This window comes from Natator depressus, chromosome 14, assembly GCF_965152275.1.
Source record: "Natator depressus isolate rNatDep1 chromosome 14, rNatDep2.hap1, whole genome shotgun sequence".
Classification (NCBI taxonomy): domain Eukaryota; kingdom Metazoa; phylum Chordata; order Testudines; family Cheloniidae; genus Natator; species Natator depressus.
The window spans coordinates 40780101-40803731 of NC_134247.1; the positions used below are offsets into that span (position 1 = coordinate 40780101).

At 49.8% G+C, this 23631-nt stretch overlaps 1 protein-coding gene across 1 annotated transcript in view; it reads right to left on the minus strand.

The window, feature by feature from the left end:
• LOC141998486 (E3 ubiquitin-protein ligase TRIM39-like) overlaps window positions 1–8502 on the minus strand; it is a 30847-nt gene extending 22345 nt beyond the window's left edge. Inside the window, 5 exon segments of the mRNA XM_074971345.1 lie at window positions 2853–2968; window positions 3661–3683; window positions 4225–4455; window positions 5002–5103; window positions 7985–8502. Of these exon segments, the coding sequence (XP_074827446.1) occupies window positions 2853–2968; window positions 3661–3683; window positions 4225–4455; window positions 5002–5103; window positions 7985–8401 (889 nt within the window). The 5' untranslated portion in view covers window positions 8402–8502.
• Window positions 8503–23631: the final 15129 nt, after the last annotated feature.

Genomic DNA, 23631 nt, shown 5'->3' on the forward strand with positions numbered 1-23631 from the left:
TACCCCGCCTGCAAGGCACTAGTGAAAAGCCATGCAGGCCAGACAGACTGCTCGGAGCTCTTTGACGTTTATGTGCAGGCCCAGTTCCTGCGCAGACCACAAGCCTTGGGTCTGGAGGTCTCTGACACGGGCTCCCCACCCCAAGTCCGATGCATCGTTCACCAATTCTATGGTGGGGGAGTGGCTCCTGAACGGGACCCCTTGGAGCTTGTTCTCCGGGGTGGTCCACCAAAGGAGGGAGACAAGTATGGTCTCAGGCATGGTGAGGACTTTGTCCAACCTGTCTCCAGACTGGGAGAACGTCGAGGCCAACCAGAGCTGAAGGGGCCTCATTCTGAGTCTGGCATGGCGTACCACGTACATGCATGCTGCCATGTGGCCCAGGAGCTGGAGGCACTCCCTGGCTGTTGTCACAGGAAACCTTGTGACTGCCCTAATGAGATCCCTCAAGGTTTCGAACCTGTCCGGAGGGAGAGAAGCTCTGGCCGATGTCGCATCGAGAATTGCACCAATGAACTCTATTTGTTGTACCGATACCAACGTAGATTTGATGTTGTTTACCAACAGCCCCAGTGCGGTGCACATGGGCAGGAGGAGTGTTACATGGTCCTGTACCTGTGACCTGGAGCTGCCTTTGACCAACCAGTTGCCAAGATAGGGGAAGATCTGGACCCCCCCCGACGTTTGAGGTAGGCTGCCACCACAGACATACACTTGTGAAGACTCTGGGTGCCGTTGAGAGGCCAAACGGGAGGTCGGTGAACTGGTAGCGTTCCTCTCCTACCATGAAGCAGAGGAAACATCTGTGTCCCTCGAATATGTGAATGTGAAAGTACCTTGGAGATGGAGGGCAGCGTACGAGTCTCCGGGATCCAGGAAGGAAATAACGGAGGCCCGGGAGACCACGCAGAACTTGAGTTTTACCATGTATTGGTTTAGTCCTCACAGGTCCAGGATGGGCTTTAGACCCCCTTTGGTCTTTGGGATAAGGAAATAGTTGGAGTAGTAACCTTTGTTCCTGAACTCCGCAAGCACCACCTCCACCACTCCTAGGTGAAGGAGCTGCCTCACCTCTTGCTCGAGCAGACTCTCCTGAGAGGGGTCCCTGATGTGGGACAGGGAGGGAGGGAGGGTGGGTAGGTGGAGTAGAAAGAAATTGGAGGGTATGGCCCCGGGAGATGGTGTTGAGTACCCAGCGGCCTGAGGTCAGCAGTGACCACACTGGGAGGAGTGTGTAGAGATGGTTGGAGAAGGGTAGGGTGGGTGGATCCCTAGTGCAGACTGGTAAGTCATCCCCAGGCATCCCATCAAAATGTGCACTTACCCACCTGCTTGCCCTTAGAGGGGCCAGGTTGGGGGGCGGACTGAGACTGCCACTGTGAATGCTTCTTATAGGTTCTAGATTTCCTGTAAGAAGGTTTGTGCCTGGAGTGGGTGGCTTGGCTGGGGGCCTGCTGAGACTTAAACTTGGTCCTGGCCGGGGCCGGGACATAGAGGCCAAGAGTCTTTAAGGTCATGCAAGAGTCCTTGAGACCGGTGTAATTTTATGTCTGTTTGCTCTGCGAACAGGGCCTTGCTGTCGAAGGGGAGGTCCTGCAGGGAGCTCTGTGCCTCATTGGACAGCCCGGACAAGAGTAGCTACGACACCCTCCGCATGGACACTGCAGAAGCCATGGTTCTTGCTGCCACGTTTGACATGTCCTAGGCTGCCTGAAGGGCTGCTCTGGCAGCAGCGGTGCCCTCCTCCACCAGGACCTTGTACTCTTTCCTATCATGTTCCTGGAGGGAGTCCGTAAACCTAGGCATTGACCACCACAAGTTAAAATCATATCTGCCCAGCAGGGCTTGGTGGTTTGCCACCCTCAGCTGAAAGCTTGAAGAGGAATGAAGCTTTCTGCCTAAGTAGTCCAGCCTCCTTGAGTCCTTATTCTTTGGGGTGGGCATGGGCTGGCCTTGGTGCTCCTTGTGGTTGACTGCCTTGACCACAGGGGAGTTGTGGGAGGGGTGAGTGTACAGATATTGTGCCCCTTGGTGGGCACAAAATATTTCCGCTCTTCCCTCTTAGAGATGGTGGGCAAGGAAGATGGGGTCTGCCATAGGGCAGTGGAGATTTTTGTCACCCCCTCATGGAGCAGGAGGGCCACCCTAGCCAGCACTGTGGCTGAGAGGACATCAAAGAGGGAGTCCAAGGGCTCCTCAACCTCCTCAGCCTGTAAGTTGAGGCTTGAGGCCACTCTTTTCAGGAGCTCTTGGTGGGCCTGTGTATCCTCCTGGGGAACAGGAGGAGGGGGTGCCATAATGGCCTCATCCAGGGAGGATGAGGATGGACGTGCAGTGTCTGGTCCCCTTCTGAGTGTGGGACCAGAGAGGAGCATTCCACCGACCTCCTGCCTGGGGGGTTGAGAGCAATCACTCGAAGAAGAACTAATAAATATATAATATGGATGTGTATAATATGTCAGACATTGTAAGAGGGTAGTCGGAGCATCATAGAAGAAATCCCCTGTGACCCACCTATGCCCCAGGTAGGGCTGTCCTTAGGGGGCTGTGGGGCCTGGGACAACCTATCCTCCACCCCAGTAACTGGGCAATATTTCTTTCAGTATGTCTGTCATTACGTACTCTCATAGTAATTGTCATGGCAAGGCATGCTTGTGGTAGAAATAAAGGTTTGAATTAATCCACCTGAGTGACTTGGACCCCAACTGTGTGACATTCTCACCCAACAATTAAATAGAAGTGTCATCTAATTATGAACCAGTTGGCCAGAACCATTCTCCTCCCTCAATCTCAGAGGCTTATCCTAATTCCCCACCCTCATCCCTCCACCCCCCCAGATTCCTTCTTTGTACCTTTGAACTTCCTCAGAGTCTCCATTAGAGCACCAGTTTTCTGGGAGAAATCACAGAGCCTCTTTTCCAGCTCAGGAGAAATCTTCACTGACTGCTGGAACTTCCCCTTCTCACACCTGGAGAGAAAACATTTCACATGGTTCTATTTCAATTAGTGATGCATTATAAGTTGTTGCTAGTCAGTTGCTGTTCTAAAAGGCCTAGAGTCAGAATTCCTCTACTTCTCCCAGCCTTAGTGCAGATGCAACACAAGCCATGGCCATGCAACCTTCCCCCCAAAGGACCAGCTCTGGGGACAAAAGGGGACATGAGTCTCTATAGCAAGTTCACTCTTTGGCCTCCATGCTCTGAGGGACAGGAGGTTTCCTTGTTAAGTGTTGTATAAATCTGTCAACTAGGAACTAGACTGAGTCCCCCCTCCCTCAGCTCATTCCACACAGGTCTCCACACATTCCTCAGGTGGGAAAGACTCTTGACTGCAGCTACCCTGGGCTGAATGGTAACCAGGGCCCCAGCAGTGACAGGCCCATATTCCATCCCAACAATCCTGAGACAGCCAGTCCCCCAGGGATGTGACATCTCTTGGAAATACTGGAGGTCAGTTTTTCCCACTGAATGGAGAATTCCAGAGTCTTCTATAAAAGGGTGAGAATCTCAGGATTAAATGGATCAGAGAGATTTGTATCCAGAATATGACCTTCCCCACACATTTTGCTGTAGCGCCCTGGGGAGATGCGGTGCTAACATAACCACCAAGATTTTTCTCAGCATTGTCAAGTGTGAGGGGGTGTGAGAGAGAGCCACGTACCTGGTCAAGGTGCTTCTGACATCCTAGAGGAGAGAGAGAGGGAAATAATTTCAGTCTCACCTGAAAAAAGAAAAGGAGTACTTGTGGCACCTTAGAGACTCACAAATTTATTAGAGCATAAGCTTTGGTGAGCTACAGCTCACTTCATCGGATGCATCCGATGAAGTGAGCTGTAGCTCACGAAAGCTTATGCTCTAATAAATTTGTGAGTCTCTAAGGTGCCACAAGTACTCCTTTTCTTTTTTCAGATACAGACTAACACGGCTGCTACTCTGAAAAAAGTCTCACCTGACACACTTAATTTTCCAAGAAAGGGATTTTGAAATATGGGGAAGAGAGGCCCTGCCCTGACTACATTGCTATATATTCACTGAAGTAATGGGGCTTTTGTCTCTCTTAATATCTATGTGTCTGTGACTCTGCAATGACCAATGGTCATTCACATTTCAGGAATGCACACATGGAATTACACGGTGGTCTCTGATTGCTGGACTCCTGTGCTCATGTTTTAGGAGCTGTCCTGTCCCTGTGGTGGGATCTGGAGTATTTCTAACTCAGTCTCACCTGCAGGAATTCATTCGCTGGCTTCTTATACTTCCCCTCCAGGTCACTGATCAACGTGCTGAGACAGGAAATCTCCTCAGAGAGTTTGGTGATATTTTCCTTCTGTATCTTCACAGTCACCTCTTCCAGCTTTTCCAGCTGGGCCAGCAGGAGTCGCTCTTGTTCCTCCAGGAACTGCCACAGTTGCTGAAATTCAGACACAATTTTCTGCCTCTCCTTTTCTATGTGTTTCTGTAAAGCAACAGGGAAAGGGCTGGTCAGGGACATGGCAGCAGCCTGGGGTCCTTCCATCGAGTGCTGAGTGTGCAGAGGGGAGAATTTCCTTTCAAACCCTAAAATTGCTGACACTTGACTCTCCCCTGTGGTCACTTGGGAGAGGATTCTCTCTCATCTTTTTCATTTCTCAACAGTGTCTCTAAAAAGGGATGTTTCCATTTCTGAGGTGGTTAGGATAGGTGTGTTATCAATGGCCTCTGAGCATGGAGACCTAGAGCAGCAGGAGGCAGGACTCAGCATTACACTGACAGAAGTTCCAAGGGAAAAAAGGAATCAAAGAATTCACCAACGCAAGAAATGACGCAGACACAGGGAAAGTCACAAGGGCTAGAAATTAACTCATTCACTGAGATGAAAGCTTAGATTCTGCACATGAACCTAACACAGAAAATCTAGGATCATGGAGGAACACACACAAGCCCACGTTCACCAAGGCCACACAGGAGTCTCCTTCCAAACAGACCTCCCAGGGTCAGTCCCTGCCGGTTAATAACAACAGGCACCTATCAGATACTTCCGGCTTTTCTTCTCTCCAGTCTCTTTTAATCCCAGCAGCTTTTCTCTCTCTTCCCTCAGAGTCTTCAAATGGGCCTGGATTTTTCCCTGTAGAAACAGAGATGATTTGGGAGGTTTTATTTTGAGAGATGAGAGGGGTGTGTAAGGGGATGTTTTTCCACCCAAACCCAAGGTGAATGTTGGTTCTAATCGGTTGATGACACCAGGGCCACCAAAGAAATTAAACCTAACAATGGAGACTGGCAGTGTATCATATTCAGGCTTATTACCAGTTCAGATTCAGTCTTTTTAGTAATTAGAGAGAGAGCTCCATTACCCAAGCTTGATTGGTATTTATTAATTAATTACTAGTGTGAAGGGTTGGGTCACAGAAACCCCTTTGGGTCTGCCACCTGATGTGCTGGGACTACCTCTAAGCCTGTTTTCCCTGGCAGTTTGGGACTTCAGTGCCTTGCCTGGTTGTGCCAGACACGCTAGCCTGCTGCAAACACAGACCCAGGTCTGAACCACGTCCCCCAAAAGCTGCAGGCTTAACTGAAAACAGCTTAAGAAGTGCTCCTGTCTCCAGCACCCAGATACCCAGTTCCCAATGGGATCAAAACCCCAAATAAATCTGTTTTACTCTGTATAAAGCTCATACAGGGTAAACTCATAAATTGTTCGCCCTCTATAACACTGATAGAGAGATATGCACAGCTGTTTGCTCCCCCAGGAATTAATTACTTGGTCTGGGTTAATTAATAAGTAAAAAGGGGGTTTATTAAACATAAAAAGTAGGATTTAAGTGGTTCCAAGTAATAACAGACAGAACAAAGTGAATTACCAAGCAAAATAAAATAAAACACGCAAGTCTAAGCCTAATACAGTCAGAAACTAAATGCAGGTAAATCCCACCCTCAGAGATGTTCCAATAAGCTTCTTTTACAGACTGAACTTCCTCCTATCTGGGTCCAGCCATCACTCACACCCCTGTAGTTACTGTCCTTTGTTCCAGTTTCTTTACAGCATCTCTTTGGGGGTGGAAAGGCTATCTCTTCAGCCAGCTGAAGACAAAATGGAGGGGTTTCCCAGGGGCTTATATAGTCTCTCTCTTGTGGGTGGAAACCCCTCTCTCCCCCTGTGTAGAATTACAGCTACAAGATGGAGTTTTGGAGTCACATGGGCAAGTCACATGCCCATGCATGACTCAGTTCTTTACAGGCCGATACCATTGTCCACATGCTAGTTTGAACCTTCCCAGGAAAGCTCAGATGTGGATTGGTGTCTATCAAGGTCCATTGTTAGCCAAGTACTCCCAATTACTTGAATAACCCCTTCACACTATGTTGACCAGATTTGCCTTAGGTGCTTCCTACAGGAAACACTTTAAATACAAGCATAGAGCCAAGCCCATAACTTCAGATATAAAAATGACACATGCATACAAATAGGATGAATACATTCAGTAGAACATAACCTTTGCAAAGATATGTTACATGGCATATGTAACATAAAACATATTCCATTTATGGCATATTTACGTTCATAAGCATATTTCTATAAAGCATTATGGGGTGCAACATCACAACTAGTCCAGCATAGAACAGGAAACTGGGGTCACGTGGTGGTGAATCAATTAACGTGATTTTCAGAAGATTAACAAAGTGATACAAATCCCAGAAACCACCAGGGCTCGAAATATGGGCTGGGATTCTCTAAGCAGCCCAACTCCCAGTTGAATTTCAGCCTTGAAGCCCTGGGGATTGCACTGGCTGGACAGACTTGGTCTAAGCATTACAGACAAACCCCATTAGACAGGCTGATTTTTGGTAAGAATGGTTGGGGTTTGCCCTAGTGCTATCTTGAATGCTTTTCACAGAAATGCCTTCTGGGTAGCTACCCCTACAGTCCCACTGCCTAGTAAAGGTGGCAGAAGCAGTGGATTCTGGGAGATTTGAAAATGCTGTATTGTGGGACTAATGGAACTGCTTTGGCTGGTCCTTGCCTACGTACACAATAAAGCAGATGAATGACCCCGCTCAGCACCGCCCAAAGGTTAGTTCTGCTGCAATCAAGCCTAATCCTTGTGGTATTTGGAATGAGCCTGCACTCTCTGGAGCCCTTTTGTGTGTGGACTCAAAGTGCTCGGGGTCCCACACAGTGCTTAGCACATTGATCATCTCTAGTGCAGGCCGGTGTCTGAGTTTAACCCCTCATGGAGCAACATAGGAATTCAGAATCCCTGTGGGAAACCTCCTCTCCCTGCCGGGCTCCCCTGGGACCTCTATTAAGGCATCTTTCCCTCCTAATGGCTGTACTTTATCACTGCTCAGTGCTGTTGCTAGGGTGGCAGCATTGCCTAGTGGTTTGGGCACTGGACTAGGTCTTGGGATACCTGGGGTGTATTCCCAACTCTGCCACTGACCTGCTGTGTGACCTTGGACAAGTCACTTCCCTCTCTGTGCCTCCGTTGCCCTTCACACCCGTTCTCTTGTCTACTTAGTCTGCAACGTGCTCAGGGGAGGGATTGTCCCTCAGTGTGTTTTGTGCAGGGCACAGATCTCATTTCAGAGCTGTAAGGGCTGCTGTGAGCCAAATAAAAATAAGAACAATTATAAACCATGATACAAATCAGCAATAACAGGCACAGCTTGTAACTTCCCCTTCTCCAGCCTGAAAGCAGCACTCTCACATAGACAGGCCTGCAGCTCTTGTGATCTCAGCTTCCCTGATCATTTAACAGCTTTCATTTCATAAAAAGTTCCTTTATTTCCCCAGTGGAAGCTGGGTTTGACAAGGGTTCAGCTTCTCAGATAAAAGTTTCCCAAGTCAGGTATCTTTAAAGAATTTTTTTTTTTTTTTTGCCTTTCTTGCCATTCCGCCAGAGCTGCATGATGTAGATACACTTGTGACAGGCAACTTGTAGTGAAATTAACCTGTAATTAAAATCCAAAGTTATTGCCCATTAAACTTGAGAGAAATTCCCTACCTTGTACTCCTGGGCTGCCTCTTCTATGGGAACCACCGTGTGAGCTCTGTGAGCCCGGGATAGATAGCAAACCAGACAGATGGGGGTTTGGTCCTTTTCACAGAAGAGTTTCAGAGTTTCCTGGTGTTCCCCACACATCCTCTCTCTTCCTGCTGTCTTTGCTGCCTGTAAACTCAGCCATTTGGCTATTGCTACCAGGTTTTCCAGCTGCCTGTTGGGCCTGAGGTTTCTCTGTTGCACAGTTTCTCTGCACTGAGGGCAGGAGGCGGCTGTACCGGATCCCTCCCAGCACCGCCTGATGCAGGCTCGGCAGAAATTGTGCCCACACTCTATTATCACTGGGTCTTTAAAATACTCCAGACAGATGGGACAAGTAGCTTGTTCCTGCAGACTTTCCATGGGATTCTCTGCAGCCATGGCTTCCCCTGGACAGTGTAACAGAGTTAGTTTCACTTTTCTGAGCTCATAAATATGCTCCACCTGCAACACAATCCAGTGTCACCAGGTTCACCTTCCTGGAACTGACTCAGGCTGTTTGCTGAGGTGGAGCGAGCCCACTGATAACAAAGTGGCCAGGAGGGCGAAGGAGGGCAGGGGGAAGAATGCAGGCACCCCGGGGACGCGCCTGGGAGCACGTAGCTTTAACAATTAAAATCTGGGGTGGAACGTGATCAAATGTGCCCCTATGGCTCTTTGCTCCTGTGGACAGTCACTGAGACTTCACAGGACATCAGCATCCCCCTGTCACAATGTGCTTGCAGGAGCAGGGTCTGTGTGTGTCTAAGGAAGGATAGTCAAGCTATTGTATATGTGTGTGTCTATAATTTTGATGTATAATATTGCTGTTTGTTTTTAAGCATTTTTCTTTATTTATTGAGTGAAATTTTCATACTTGCAGAATATGATGGGTTTGAAGCTTTGTTTTTATATTTTTCTCAATTTAAATTTTCACAGTTGTGGGAAATTAGTGGGGGATAAAACAATGGCGAGTCAGACTACAATTATTTAATGACAGCAGACATTGAGATTCAAAAAGTTAAAGCTTTATAACCATTAAAACACAAATTGTCAACATCACATGTGAAAAGATGCAAAATAACTCTCCTTAAGTCAAACTCGAATAAGTTCTCATGCAGCACTGTTCCTTCTGTGACTGTACATTGTGATTATCGTCAATGGAAATATATAGTCATTGGTTTGCGTGTGTACAGTGAAATCAACATTTATCACCGTTTACTGATAAACTCTATTCCTTCTAAGCCTAGGGATATTAAATTCACAGGCTAAAAACTTTGTTAATCTGGAGTCCATGTTTCAAAGGCCTGATTCTCATTTACATTAAGGCTGCTCTTGCTCAATGTAAACAGGCCTTAATGCAAGCAGTGTCACCACCTCTCATAATTTTATCATGAGTCTCATTATATTTGGTGCATTTGCTAAAGCCCTGTTAGAGGGTTTATTCCTTCACCCTCTCACTTCCCTGGTCCTTCTCGCATGAACAGAGAACAACAATATCCGAAGTCCAAAGGTGCAAACAATTCAATGTTTATTGGGGTGAACTTCCACCAAGCTTAAATCCAAGCTCCTTTTTCCTTATTTTTGAATCCCAACTTACTTCCTGTTTGCCCCTAATTTATATAGCAATAGTCTCAGCTGTACCTTAACCAATCATTTTACTGAAATCTATCTGACCAATCCTATCATATTGTAACATAATTCTCTAACAAATTATATCCCACTACCCTAATTAACTTACACCTAGCAAAATTAATTATACAGCAGACAGAAAGAATTATGAGGGTTAATTATACAGCAGACAGAAATGAGGGTTTCACAACCACAACTTATTGAGAAGTGATTTCCTGCCAGACAGGATGCTATCGAACTAAGTTTTCTTCAACCATCTTTAGCCCAATAGCACCTTATTTCAATGTGACTAGTTTGGAATGTGAGGATGTGACCGTTCGCGTCCCAGTTTATGGCTGCCTCTGCTGCTTAGCCAAAGGCTTTAGCCTAAGCACAGGCCTCAGACTGTCACAGTGAGAGAAGGCCTTTACACCCACAGACATTGATTTTGATTCTTTCTTTTATACCTTTATAACTAGCCAAGTGATAAGAATACACCAAAATTCTTAAAGTATAGGCCTTTACAGACAGGCCTGAAAAGCCCCAGCTCCTGGAAGCATGGGATGAGGTGAGACTCTCGGCTTTCATTTTCTATGCAATGGAAGATTCTCGCCCTCTCAGTTGCCGAGAAAATCTAAAAAAAGTGACCCAGGTGCCGCCTACAGGTCTGAGCAACCAAAACCCAAATAGAAACAACCTAATATTTATTATGATTACTTTTCATAGAATCACAGAAGATTAGGAAGAGACCTCAGGAGGGTCATCCTGTCCAATCCCCTGCTCAAAGCAGGACCAACACCAACTTCATGATTTTGAGGAGCCTGACTTGTGCTTTGTAAATGCTGGGGGTTGTCAATACTGTGCCACACAGGTGCTGACTTCTCGTTTCCCCTGGAGGTGCTCCACTCCTTTGCCCCCCAGGGCACATCACTTAGGGCAGGCCAGGGGGTGGGAGCTTAAGGAGAGGAGGAGGAGGAGCGGGGTGGGGCCACTGAGAGGGATCGAGATTCACTGCCGGTCGGGGGCTAAGGCCACTTCAACTCCCCCACCAGGAAGAAGCTGGCACTGCTGGCAGGGTCTGCACTTCACATCGAGGGAGCTGATCACCTTCTCAGCTCCCCGACCAGGAAGCGCAACCCCTGTTGGTGCCATTCCACGTCTGCCCAAGGCTTTCAGTTTGGGGGGTTCACCTGGCCCCTTGCTGCTCAAACAATGCCCACGTTAAAAAGGGGGGGAGCATGGCCCCTTGGCTCCAACTGGTTCCGGTGCTCCGGTGGACACTGCATAGCTTACATCCACTGTTACTGGCTCCCAGGAGCCATTCCAAGCTGCCGCACACTCACAGTCCAATCAATACGAGCGCTTCTGGTGGGGACACGCCCCGCCAACACAAGAAGCAAAGTGCAGACAGCACAAGTGATGCAGTTACCATGGCAGCTGTAGGCCGACATAAGTTAGGTTGACTTAATATTTTAATGTAGACATGCCCTGAGTGATATTCTACCTGGGTCTTATTGAAACAGATCTTTAACCTCCCACCGCTGGGGAGAATGTTTACTAGAACCAGTGAAAAGTCGGATCCAGTATGGTGAATGCACAGGAGTTTATTTGAGAATGAATCACACAAGCAGTATAAGGTTATCACATGCACGTCTCCCGAGTGAGCCTCAATTCCCCGAGCACAAACCCTCAGTAACTATGCTGGCCTTACACTGTATCCTGATTGGCAAACAAAGTGGGTGTAGGTATCACTTCTAGATGAAGGCTCTTCTCTTCTCTTCTCTGTCACTTGGCTTGTCAAATATCCCCCAAGGCAGAGTCTTGGCTACTCGGAGATTGTCTTACAGCATTACAGGTGTCTTCGGAAGCTAATTAAGGAATGTTTCCTTCTTTCTAAACCTGATTTACTTTACTTAATATTTATACCTTTTTTTCTCCAAGAAGTCACATGTTCCAGAAACATTCCCTGTGGATGTTTTATTACTAATTTTCTCTAATTAATATTTTGGAAGGGAGCGCACAGAGGTACCGACCAAAGATCACTCCATTTTTACTCTCTTATCAATGACAGGTTTCAGAGTAACAGCCGTGTTAGTCTGTATTCGCAAAAAGAAAAGGAGTACTTGTGGCACCTTAGAGACTAACCAATTTATTTGAGCATAAGCTTTTGTGAGCTACAGCTCACTTCATCGGATGGCATGATGTCTTCCAAAGTGGGTCATTTTTCTCCAGGTCAGCTTGTGCCAAGCTTACTGATCGCTTGTCTTCATGCATCTGACAAAGTGGGTTCCAGCCCATGAAAGCTTATGCCCACATAAATTTGTTAGTCTTTAAGATGCCACAGGACTCCTCGTTGTTTTTTCAGAAACAGACTAACATGGCTACCCCTCTGAAACATGTTTTTTTGCATTTTCTTTACCTAGTGGGCTGGCATATTGACTGACATATTCCAAAGGTTGGTATTGAAACATACACACAGAATAGAGCCAGCCAGTGAATTTCCACTGATGCTAAGAGAAGAATCCTGTTCCCAGAATCCTCGAGCAAATTCAGACATGTGAAGCCATACCACATTCATTCATACCACATCACAACACAAAACAACTGCATCCGATGAAGCGAGCTGTAGCTCACGAAAGCTTATGCTCAAATAAATTGGTTAGTCTCTAAGGTGCCACAAGTCCTCCTTTTCTTTTTGCGAACCACATCATACGAATTCAGCACTGTCCCAAGAGGTCTCATTGCCAGGAGGATCAGCCTCACTCCCAGCATGGATGGAACAGAATGGAACTCAGACCCAGAGTTACCTTATTTCACTGTCCCTGGCAAAGAGTTTCAGCTGCTTTTCTTCATTTCCCCTCCCCCATCAATTATTTTAGGGCAGCAGAAGTGAAAGCCAGGAGCAGTGGGGAGGAGACTGGAGAGACAAATTCCTCAGTCTGTGCCAGCTGCAGGTATTGGTGCCGACACCATACTTCCCCGAGTGCTTGGCACAGCAGCAGAGTTGAAGAGGGGGGAGATCTTTGCACCCCCTGCACAGGAGAAAGGAAAAACCAGGTTGGGACAGTTACTGAGCTGGAAACTCCACCAAAGAAAACCAAAACGGGCAAAATGGAGGACATGTGCAGGGGGGACGGTGAGCATTGCACCTGCTGACTGCAACAGCCCCCTCTCCACTTGACCTCAGGACCCTTTAGATCTCAGCTGAGCAGGGCCGTCCTTACTAATCCTGGTGCCCTCCACAGCCCGAGCACCTGCACCCCTGCTTGCAGATTGGGTAAAATGAGTTTCCGATGGGAAACTCCTGCAGGAACCATCCCTCTACTAATGACCAATTGGCAAGGCAGCCATCAGACCTGAAGACTATCGTTCAGGATGTATGTACTTGTGAATGTCTGTGCGGTCGCCATCCTTGGTCTTTCTGTGTTCCTAGAGGCTCTAAATCTGAAACATGTAACAGAGGCGACTTTCATTCTGTTGAGCTTGAAACTGTCGCCACCAAAGCTGAACCCAGGGAGGTGTAACACCACCTTACTCAATTCACTTTAAATAAAATAAAAGGCTACATGGTATATTTTCTCTGGGTGCTGGGGGGACACAACCAAGCAGGGAAGCAAATCCCATGACTCTCCTCGCAACAATTGCAGTTGGAATATTAACAAGGAACAAATCAGAATTGTCTTTCCTGCTTTATTTACTATAAATACCCATCTGAGTGAAAAGGAGCCGAGAAGCAATTTTAATACCCACAACAATGGAAAAGAGACCTACAGATTTTGGAAACAGCTTTTTTAATGGCACTAAAATGACAACAAAGTAAAGGAAGTAACACTGAAGAGTTACAGTCTCACTTTCAGGGACAGTTTATAATTCTCTGTCCCTCTTGCATTCCCTTTTCTTTCATACTGTTCCTTTTTGACTCACCATTTTTTCTAGAAAGAAAAGGAGAATCAAAAAGCATGGGTTTGACAACCCCCGCCCCAGCCAAAAAAAACGGAGGTTTCAAAAATATATTATATAATATATCTGGTTTATCTTGTGATTTTTGTCCATTCCCTGCTCATCCCCATGTGTGTGATTACAATGGTGCCAACCCTCCCAGCTTCGTAGAGGAGGGTGCCTTTGGCCCCTGCCACAGGAAGAGGTCCATAAGTAGTGCAGGGTGAGAGGGGCAGCCACCCAGGGTGCAAAGCCAGCGGGGGCAGAAAAATGGGCCGGTGTGCAAGTGGGACTCACGCCCCCCCCCCCCGATTTCTGCCTTCCATTTAGCACAGAGATTTTCAAACTGAGGGGGGCACCGGCAGATCAGAAGCTGGTGGAAGCCACCTGGCCTGCTCATGCTTTGGGAGCCAGGGAACTGGCTGTCTGCCTAGTGTTAGGATATAGATATTCAGGCTTGTCTGCAAAGGCCTAGTCTTTAAGAATTTAGGTGTATTCTTATCACTTGGCTAGTTCTAGAGGTATAAAAGAAAGAATCAAAATCACTGTCTGCGGGTGTAAGGTCCTTCTCTCACTGTGACAGTCTGAGGCCCTGTTCTTAGGCTAAGGCCTTTGGCTAAGCAGCAGAGGCAGCCATAAGCTGGGAAGCGACCGGTCACATCCTCACATTCCAACCTAGTCACATTGAAATAAAGTGCTATTGGGCTGTTAGGAATACAATCCTCTCCTGATAATGCCCATCGCCTCCAGAGAAAGGGAAGTGCCTAGAACATGTAAAAGGAAACTTAGTTTGATAGCATCCTGTCTGGCAAGAACTCACTTATCAATAGCTGGGATGTGAAATCCTCATTTCTGTGTTTGTTCTATCACTGTAGTCCCCATTTCCCTATTGTTTGTCTGCATAATCTCTGTCTGGTTCTGTGATTGTTTCTGCTGCTGTATAATTAATTTTGCTGGGTGTAAACTAATTAAGGTGGTGGGATATAATTGGTTAAATAATCATGTTACACTATGTTAGGATTGGTTAGGAAAATGATTGGTTAAGGTATAGCTAAGCAGAACTCAAGTTTTACTATATAGTCTGCAGTCAATCAGGGAGTGAGTGTGTGGGTGGGGGAAATGGGAACAGGAATGGGGGTGGGGAAATTGGAATCATGTTTGGCTAAGGGCAGGAATGGGAACAGGGACACAGGTGTAAGGCTCTGTGGTGTCAGAGCTGGGAAGGGGGACACTAAGGAAGGAAGGGGGAGGGATAGCTCAGTGGTTTGAGCATTGGCCTGCTAAATCCAGGGTTGTGAGGTCAATCCTTGAGGGGGCCATTTAGGGGATCTGGGGTGAAAATTGGGGATTGGTCCTGCTTTGAGCAGGGGGTTGGACTAGATGACCTCCTGAGGTCCCTTCCAGCCCTGATATTCTATGATTCTATGAAACTGGAATCATGCTTGCTGGAAGTTCACCCCAATAAACATCGAATTGTTTGAACCTTTGGACTTCGGGTATTGTTGTTCTCTGTTCATGCGAGAAAGACCAGGGAAGTAAGTGGGTGAAGGAATAAGCCCCCTAACTCCCAGCAGCCCTCTATGTCCTTCTCCCCGAGCCGGGCTGCTTCTGCAAGGCCAGGGTCTCCCCAGGCAGGGTGGGGAGCACAGCTCTAAGCTGCACCCATGATGCACTCTTACTTATGCCCCAAAGAAGTACATTGGTCAACTGGACAGTCTCTACGTAAAAGAATAAATGGACACAAATCAGATGTCAAGAATTATAACATTCATAAACCAGTCGGAGAACACTTCAATCTCTCTGGTCACGCGATTACAGACTTGAAAGTTGCGATATTACAACAGAAAAACTTCAAAACCAGACTCCAGCGAGAAACTGTTGAATTGGAATTCATTTGCAAATTGGATACAATTAACTTAGGCTTGAATAGAGACTGGGAGTGGCTAAGTCATTATGCAAGGTAACCTATTTCCCCTTGTTTTTTCCTACCGGCCCCCCCAGACATTCTTGTTAAACCCTGGATTTGTGCTGGAAATGGCCCACCTTGATTATCATACACATTGTAAGGAGAGTGATCACTTTAGATAAGCTATTACCAGCAGGAGAGTGGGGTGGAGGGAGAGAAAACCTTTTGTAGTGGTAAACACGCATTTTTTCAAGCTTTGTGTGTATAAAAAGATCTTCTATACTTTCCACAGTATGCATCCGATGAAGTGAGCTGTAGCTCACGAAAGCTTATGCTCAAATAAATTGGTTAGTCTCTAAGGTGCCACAAGTACTCCTTTTCTTTTAAAGAAGCCCAGTGTCAGCTAATGATAACCTCTGGAGCTGGCCCCTGCCCATGAAACCTAGCTGCCATGGTGCCAGAGGTTCTTGTTCCCCACACCCACAATCAAGCCCAGTGGCTTCAGCGGGAGCAGAGGGGTCTCAGCCCCCTGCCGCACAGGTTCAGGCCCAGCTGCGTCACCTGGAACAGAGGGTGCTCAGCCCCTCCAAGATCAGGCCCAGCAGTGTCAGCTGGAGGGAGCCCACGGTGCTTAGCAGTCTTCCTTCCCCGCAGGATCAGGCCCAGTGAACCTGGCTGGAGCAGGATCTCCCGAGAGTGCTAGGACCGTGGGGCAGTGGCAGGGAGCTGGGTGCCACAGGCCTGAACGGAAATGTGTGTCAGACGTGCCCCCTGCCACCTCCCCATGTCTGGTGGCCTGTGCGGTGGTGGTGGGGGTTTCATTCCTTTCTCATGGCCTCGGCTTCCAGAGCTTGCAGGATTGAGTCCACCCTGTCAGCCGCAGTGGCCTGCCCCCATCACCTGGGCTGGACACTGGGGTCGCACAGCTGGGCTCAGAGCTTGGGCTGTGTGATCACAAGCTTGGCAGCCACAGGTCGGGGCAGGGCAGCCAAGGGGAGCAAGGGACAATTCTGCTCCTTGCACAGGGAGGCTGGGGAGAGTGACGCAGCTGCAATGGGAGGTCCCCAGGCAGTGAGCGGGGTGTGACTGGGCTGCGGAGAGGCCAATGCCCAAGGGGATGGGTATTGCAGAAAGCACCTCAGGGAATAGTTCTGTGCTAATGGAAGGCAGAAACTGTGTGCCTTTGGGGGGCACACAGGGTCACATGGATGCCGCCCCCCCCCCCCACATCACATCTATGGGATGCAAATATCCTTGCTTGCCGAAGGTGCTAAAATGCTTAATTATGGTTCTGCACAGAAGCTCTGGCTGGGAGACCTGCAATGGGATCTAAGGACACAGATTTGTACAAAATGCTCCCTGCTGCTGCTTCTCCCCAACCCCCCAAACCCTGACTGATTCATGCTGGGTCCCCCCCAGCCCCCACCTCTGCCTGTCCCCAGCCCGGCTGTTAATTTTGCCCCCTGCCCAGCCCCCGCCTCTGCCCCTCAGGGCCCCTCTGCTCCTCCTGCTGCTCCAGGGGTTCCTCCCCCTCCCATCCCTGGGGCTACAGGGAAGGGGAGGGGCTTCCAGGGGTCATAGAAATGAGGAGCCAGGGGCTGGGTAGACAGGGGTCCTCCAAGGTCTTAGAGACTGGGGTGAGTGAGGCTAGAAACGCTGATTTCTGGTTCCCCAGTGGGATATCCCCCCGCCCCGCCCAGGGACACAGTCTGAGCCGGGATCCCCCCCACCCCCACCCAGAGCCAGGGGCGGATTCTCTCCCCAGGGACGGAGCCCGGCGGGAAAGTGAAGATCGGGGCCTCGTCACCAGCACCGATAAATGTCACCTGCCCCCGGCCACAGTCCAGATAAACCCAGATCCTGCTGGGGGCCCGGCTCAGGGGCAGGGGGGTCACAGGGGAGGTGAGAGCCTGGAGCCGACCCCTCTCCCCACCACCACTCCTCAGCCCAGATCCCCCCCTTAGGGCTGAGGCTGATCCCTCCCTTCCTCCCCACAGATTCTCTGGCCACCCCCACAGCCCAGAATCGCCCACCCCCCACCTCCACCTCCGAGCAATGACTCCCCGAGGTGAATCCCTCACAGCCCAGCACCCAGGGCCAAGTGTCAAATCTCTCAGGGGTGTCGGGCAGATCCTGCCGCGTGTTTCCCCATCTCACACTTTTCCCGCCCTCAGACAGGACGAGGTCGGGATGAGCCGTGTCTGGATCCAGAGTCACAGTCACTGGAGAGAGAGAGAGAATCAGAGCACAGGGGCAGCAGGTTTGTATAATTTTTGGTGGTGGCCAGAATCCGCCCCCTCAAACTCCGCCCCCCTCCTGCCCAAGGCTCTGGGAGGGAGTTTAGGTGGGGCAGGAGGTCTGGGGTGCAGGCCCTTGGCTGGGGCAGGGGATTGGGCTGCAGGGTGCAGGCTCTGGGAGGGAGTTTGGGGATGGGAGGGGTGCAGGTTCTGGGAGGGAGTTTGGGGATGCGAGGGAGTGCAGAGGGAAGGGATGCAGGGGTGAGGGCTGTGGGGTGTGCCTGCAGATGAGGGCTTTGGGGTGTGGGAGGGGCTCAGGGCGAGAGTAGGGGTGTAGGGGGTGAGGCCTCTATCGGGCTGGGAATGAGGGGTTTGGGGTGTGGCAGGGGCTCAGGGTGAGAGTAGGAATGTGGGGGATGAGGGCTCCGTCTGGGGCTGGGGGGTTTGGGGTGTTAGAGAGGCTTGGCTGGGGCAGAGGGTTGGGGTGTGGGGGGATGAGGGCTCTGACTGGGGCTGGAGATGAAGGGTTTGTGGTGTTGGAGGGGGCTCAGGGCTAAGGCAGGGGCTTGGAGTGCAGGGGGGGTGAGGGCTCTGGCTGGGACTGGGGATAAGGTGTTTGGGGTGCTGGAGGGGCTCAGGGCTAGGGTAGAGGATTGAGGGTGTGGGGGGGTAAAAGCTCTGGCTGGGGGTGTGGGCTCTGGGGTGGGGCAGGGCTGGGGATGAGTTTGGGGTGCAGGCAGGCTGCTCCGGGACAGGGGCCAGAGAGGAGGACTCCCCCCAGCCCTTTCCCTGCCAGCAGCAGTGAGCTCTGGGGGAGGAGCCCCCCCTTCCCGCCCCCCGAGCAGCACACACACCCCCACCACTGTCACTGCATGTGCTCCTAGGGCCCCTCTCAGGTCCAGGAATCTCCCTCGCCTCCCCCGTGGTGGGTGCCAGGGGGTGCTGCGTGCACCTCCTCCCCTCCTGCTGCCCCTCACTGTAGCCTCACTGGGGGTGAGGGATGGGGCTGCCTCTTGCCCAGCATGGGGCAGGAGCGGTGACTGCAGGCGGGGGGTCCCCCCTGTGCTGGTGGAGGGTCCCGCCGGAGAAGGGAAGGGTCTGACGTGGAAGGGCAGGCTCAGTCAGTCTGCCCAGGCAGTGGGGACGGGGCACTAGGACTCTGCGGCAGCAATTGCTGCAGGGAGGCAGCTTGGAGCTTGACGGAAGAGGCAGCCAGGGATGCTCTGCTCTGGGTCCGGGGAGGTGTGTGGGGGGCCGCAAGCAGGGGCTGGGGGAGGCGCGGGGGAGGCGACACCCGGCCCCAAATATTGGTGGAACTGGGCCCCTGGGCTCTGAATATTGCTGGTGCCAAGGCACCACGTGGAGCTATAACTCGCTGCCCCTGTCAGAGCGTGAGGGGCAGAGCTCAGCCCTGGGGGAGGCTGGGACCATTTCTCACTCTCCCCAGCAGCCCTGTCCTGGCTGGGACCCGCCCTCCTCTGAAATGTCACAGCTCGGACAGCAACAGGCCACAGGGTACCAGGATTCAACATGCCCAGAGTTTCACTGCTCAGCAGCAGTCAAAGCACAAAAGTACATTAGCCTGGGGGAGGGAGGGGTTAGCACAAGTGAAGGGGTAATGAGGAAGAAGCTATGAGTGTGGGGGAGGAGGGGCGGATTAGGGTTCTCTGGGGCCATGGGCCAGAGCAAGGGGGCACCCCACCCCACCCCTTCTGCCTGCAGTCCCTCCACCTCCTCACACTTCTGCAGGGGAAATGGAGTCAGGGCACAGGGGTTTGCCCCTCTCCGCCCACCTGGCAGTCCCGGCGGATAGCGGGGCCAACCCCCACACCCGACTTCACTCCCCGGCTGGAGTGCCAGGCCGGTGGAATGGGACAAGCCCGGCAAGCCCCTAGGCCCAGACCCCACTCAGTGGCAAGAGTGCTGGACAGGCAGAGCAGGTTGGGGCACAGAGACACCCAATTGGCCTGGGCCACTGGGGGAGAGGGGAAGATATGGAATAGGTGGCTGGTGGAAAGAGGGAGCGGGTCATGCTAGTGGTGAGGAGACTGAAGTGACATCCTGTTTACCAGAGACAGAATACTACTGGGGTCAAGGTGGATGGAGAGAGGAGCAAAGACACAAGCTCAGAGCTCTGATCACAGGAGCTCCCTGTATCTTTATAATGGAGCCAGGAGAGCCCCTGTCTGATCAAGGCTCTGGTCCTCCGCTTGAGACTGGTGCCGGGGTCATCCACAGACACAGTCCCTGCTCACCCCATCAGTGTGGGGTCACTGCAGAGCTCTTGGCTTTCTTCAGAGGGGAAAAGATGAAGGAAGAAACAGAGAAAAATTGGGGATTGGCCATCAGCACAGGGAGACAAAACAAACGGCCCCTGGAGAAGTGGCTGTGGAGGTGTATGTCCCACTGGTTCTGTACAACGGGTGGCAGCGGCTGTCACAGATCTCTGCCGGGTGCACTGCACATGCCAGCGGTGGAGGGGAAGGAAGAGTAGATGTAACATGATGTAGATTCATTATGGTGTGGTAGGACATAGGCACAAACCCTGTCTCACCTTGTGATATGCTGTGAAATGCAGGGTGCTGGGGAGTTCTTCCCTGAACGAGTGTAAGCGGGGGAACAGTCCCGCTCTTGTGGGGAACTTTCCTGGCCTCTGCACTACCCTGGTGAAGTGGGCTAGCAAAAGGATCTGAGTCCTCGTTCCCACTTCCTTTACCCAGTGGCCTCCCTGCCCTTGAGGACTCCCCTTCCACTCTCCTGTCTGGCAGAGTCCTCGTAACCCCAACAAGGCTGGGCCCAGGATTCCTGGGGGGCTCGAACCCCAGCCCTGCTGTGGTCACCTAGGACAGGGGCTAGGGTGTCCCCAATCTGGAGTACTCTCTCTGCACTGGGCACTTCTCTGACCCACTGACCATTACATACAAGTTAAAACAAATGCAAGTTATTTAATCAACAATTAATTTTAAAAAGAATAAGGAAAAATGGGAAAGGTTAAAGGAAACACATCACCCCACTCTGCGGCAGGGAACATCACAAAGAATGTCTCTGGAATGTCAGGGCAGTTCACAGTCTGTTCCTTGTAAGTCCCAGGTCTTCTTCTCAGGCCCTGGCTGTGCTGCAGGGATGCTGTGGGTTGGACACTTGCTCTGGTGGTGGCCACACGCTCTCAGGCTCTAAGTGGTAGGACCCTTCTTCCCAGTATCGCCCCCGCCCTGTCGGGTTTATGATCCAAGCCTGGCCTGCAGAGCCCCTTGGCTGAGGCGTCTCCCTGTGCTGGGCCCGCTGCCCAGGGTCCCCCTCGCTCCCCCCAGCTGCTCATGGCACCCAGCCCCAGCTGCACCACTCTGTCTCTGCACTGCTCCTGGGGCTGCTGCTCTGCCTCCAGCTCCCTGGGCTGCTTCTCTGGCCCCCCTGGCTCTGGTTGCTGCAGCTCTGCTCCCAGGACAGGTCTGCTCTGCAGGCTGCTTCTGTGACTCTGCTCCCAGCACTGACCTGCTTCCTGGGCTGCTTTTCTGGCCCCTCTGGCTCTGGTTGCTGCAGTTCTGCTCCCAGGACAGGGTCTGCTCTCTCTGGGCTGGGCCTCTGGCTTTGGGGCTGCAGCTCTGCTCCCAGGACAGGGTCTGCTCTCTCTGGGCTGCTTTTCTGGTCCCTCTGGATCTGGCCCAGCTCTGCTCCCCAGCTTAGCTTGGGCCCCTGCTTTCTCCTTAGCTCGGCCTCACTCTGTCTGACCCAGGCAAATCCAGCTCACAGGGAGGATGGGACCTCCCTGGCCTCCTGACTCTCATTAGCCTGCCCACCCTGTCATTCATGCTGACCTGGAGCATTGGCCTCTCCCCATTGTTCCTGGGGACTATCAGTCTCAGGGTCCTGATTTCCCATAGACCCTTCCCCTTTTAGTACTGGGAGCTAGCCAACCAACCCCGCCCCCCCACTGAATGTTAGTAAGGGGGCAACAGTCCCCTTACATATCACATCCACTCCCACATTCAAGGAAAGAGGCATATTGCCTCATGGGAACAGATATCTGGATGTTGATAAAATATGATCTTTAATTACTTTCTTTTATAGGTGCCACAGATCTTCTCCACCCTAAAACCAGCCACAAAATTAGAGAGGAGAGCGGGTCTGAACCGGTATTGCATGAGTCAATATTGTACAAACAAATACACTGAGGGAAAAATAAAGTTATAAGTTCATCAGAAGCTTCACTGGGTTGCATGAGTGTCTCTCTTCCAGGGTGGATCTTCACTGCAAAGTTAGGCCAGCATCAGACCTGGCTGTTGCCCCAATTTGTTTATTGCGCAAGCATAAAACTCTGACTCAAGTCTGGTGGTGCTTTACACTCAGGCTAGCTGGCAAGACTTTGAGTGTAGGCTTTAGCCCAAGTACCACTTTAATTCAGGTTGGTTACATGCCCACTTTGCCATCTGGAGGGAGGTTATTCGTCTCAGGGGGTGATAGTCCTCCAGTGCCTTCCCACAATTCCTCCTGGGCCATATTTTCTTGGCCACTACCTACTTTACTACTGTATTGGTTATCAATTTTTCAGATTAGTTTTTTGTGGAAAATTCATCCAGTTTAGTCTTTCCCCACATTTTATAAAGACACATTAAAAAACACACACCCCAAAAGAATGATAGTAATAAAGAAAGTAAGCAAACAAAAAAGATTTCCTATTGTAACAATTAAAAAATAATAATTTAAAAGCAAACAACTCCACCACAGTTAAACAAACAGCCACATGAGACTCCAAATTGGAACAAAAAGTTTCTTGTCAGAGGAAGGATAATGACACTTACTTATTTCGTTATCTCGTTTCTCTAAAAACGAAAGAGAAATAAATATATATTTTTGTTAGGCATTTCTATTTTCTTACCTTTTATTTCACTTTGTCATCAAAGTTAAGGCTGAGAGAAATCAACATCCTCTCCAGAACATCAGACAAGAGGATCCAGTGGTCCCTTCTGATCTTAAACTCTGACTTCATGACTCTATTGCTTGTCAGTTTTTTAAAGTAGCTTTTGGTGTGCAATCTATCCATTTTAGCATTTCCCCACATTTTACAGAATTACACTAACCCTTCCAAAAAAGAATAAAAACCTGCCTCTTAGAAATCTCTAATGATGGAGATTCTACATCCTCCTTAGGCAACTTATTCCAGTGCTTAACTACCCTGACAGTTAGGAAGTTTTTCCTAATGTCCAACCTGAACCACGCTTGCTGCAATTTAAGCCCATTGCTTCTTGTCCTATCCTGCACGGTTAATGAGAACAATTTACTTCCTTCTTCCTTGTAGCAACTTTTCATATACTTGAAAATTATCATGTCCCCCCGACCCCCCAGTCTTCTCATCTACAGACTGAACAAACCCAATTACTCTATTGCTTACCAATTATTCAAATTAGCTTTTTGTGGAATATTTATCCAGGTTAGTCTTTCACCGACATTTTTTGAAGTTATATTAATGTCCATAATAATAATAATAAACAAAAAAACAACAATAATAATAATGAATAAAGTAAGCAAACAAACAAAAACAGGTTTAATAATGTAAAAAAATAAATAAATAAAAGTTACATTTAAAAGCAAACAACTCCACAATTGATCAAACTTCCTGTGCCAATGATGGAGTACACCAGTTTAAAACCATGTCCTTTGGACTTCGTGGGGTCACTGCCACTTTCCAGCAGCTGATGGACAAAGTGCTTCGGCCGCATGGGTCCTACACAGCCACACACATTGATAATATCATCATCTGCAGTGACAGCTGGGTTTCATGGCCACCCCAACCAAGTGTCAAGTGGCCACCCATGATGTCTCTTACGTATTGTATTCTGTGGGGTGGGGAAGGGGAAGCTACGACCTTTGCTGGAAAAACGCCAAGCCCTAGTGGGCTGCCCTGTCCCTTTCACTAACAAGCCAGTCTAGTGGCTTATGCA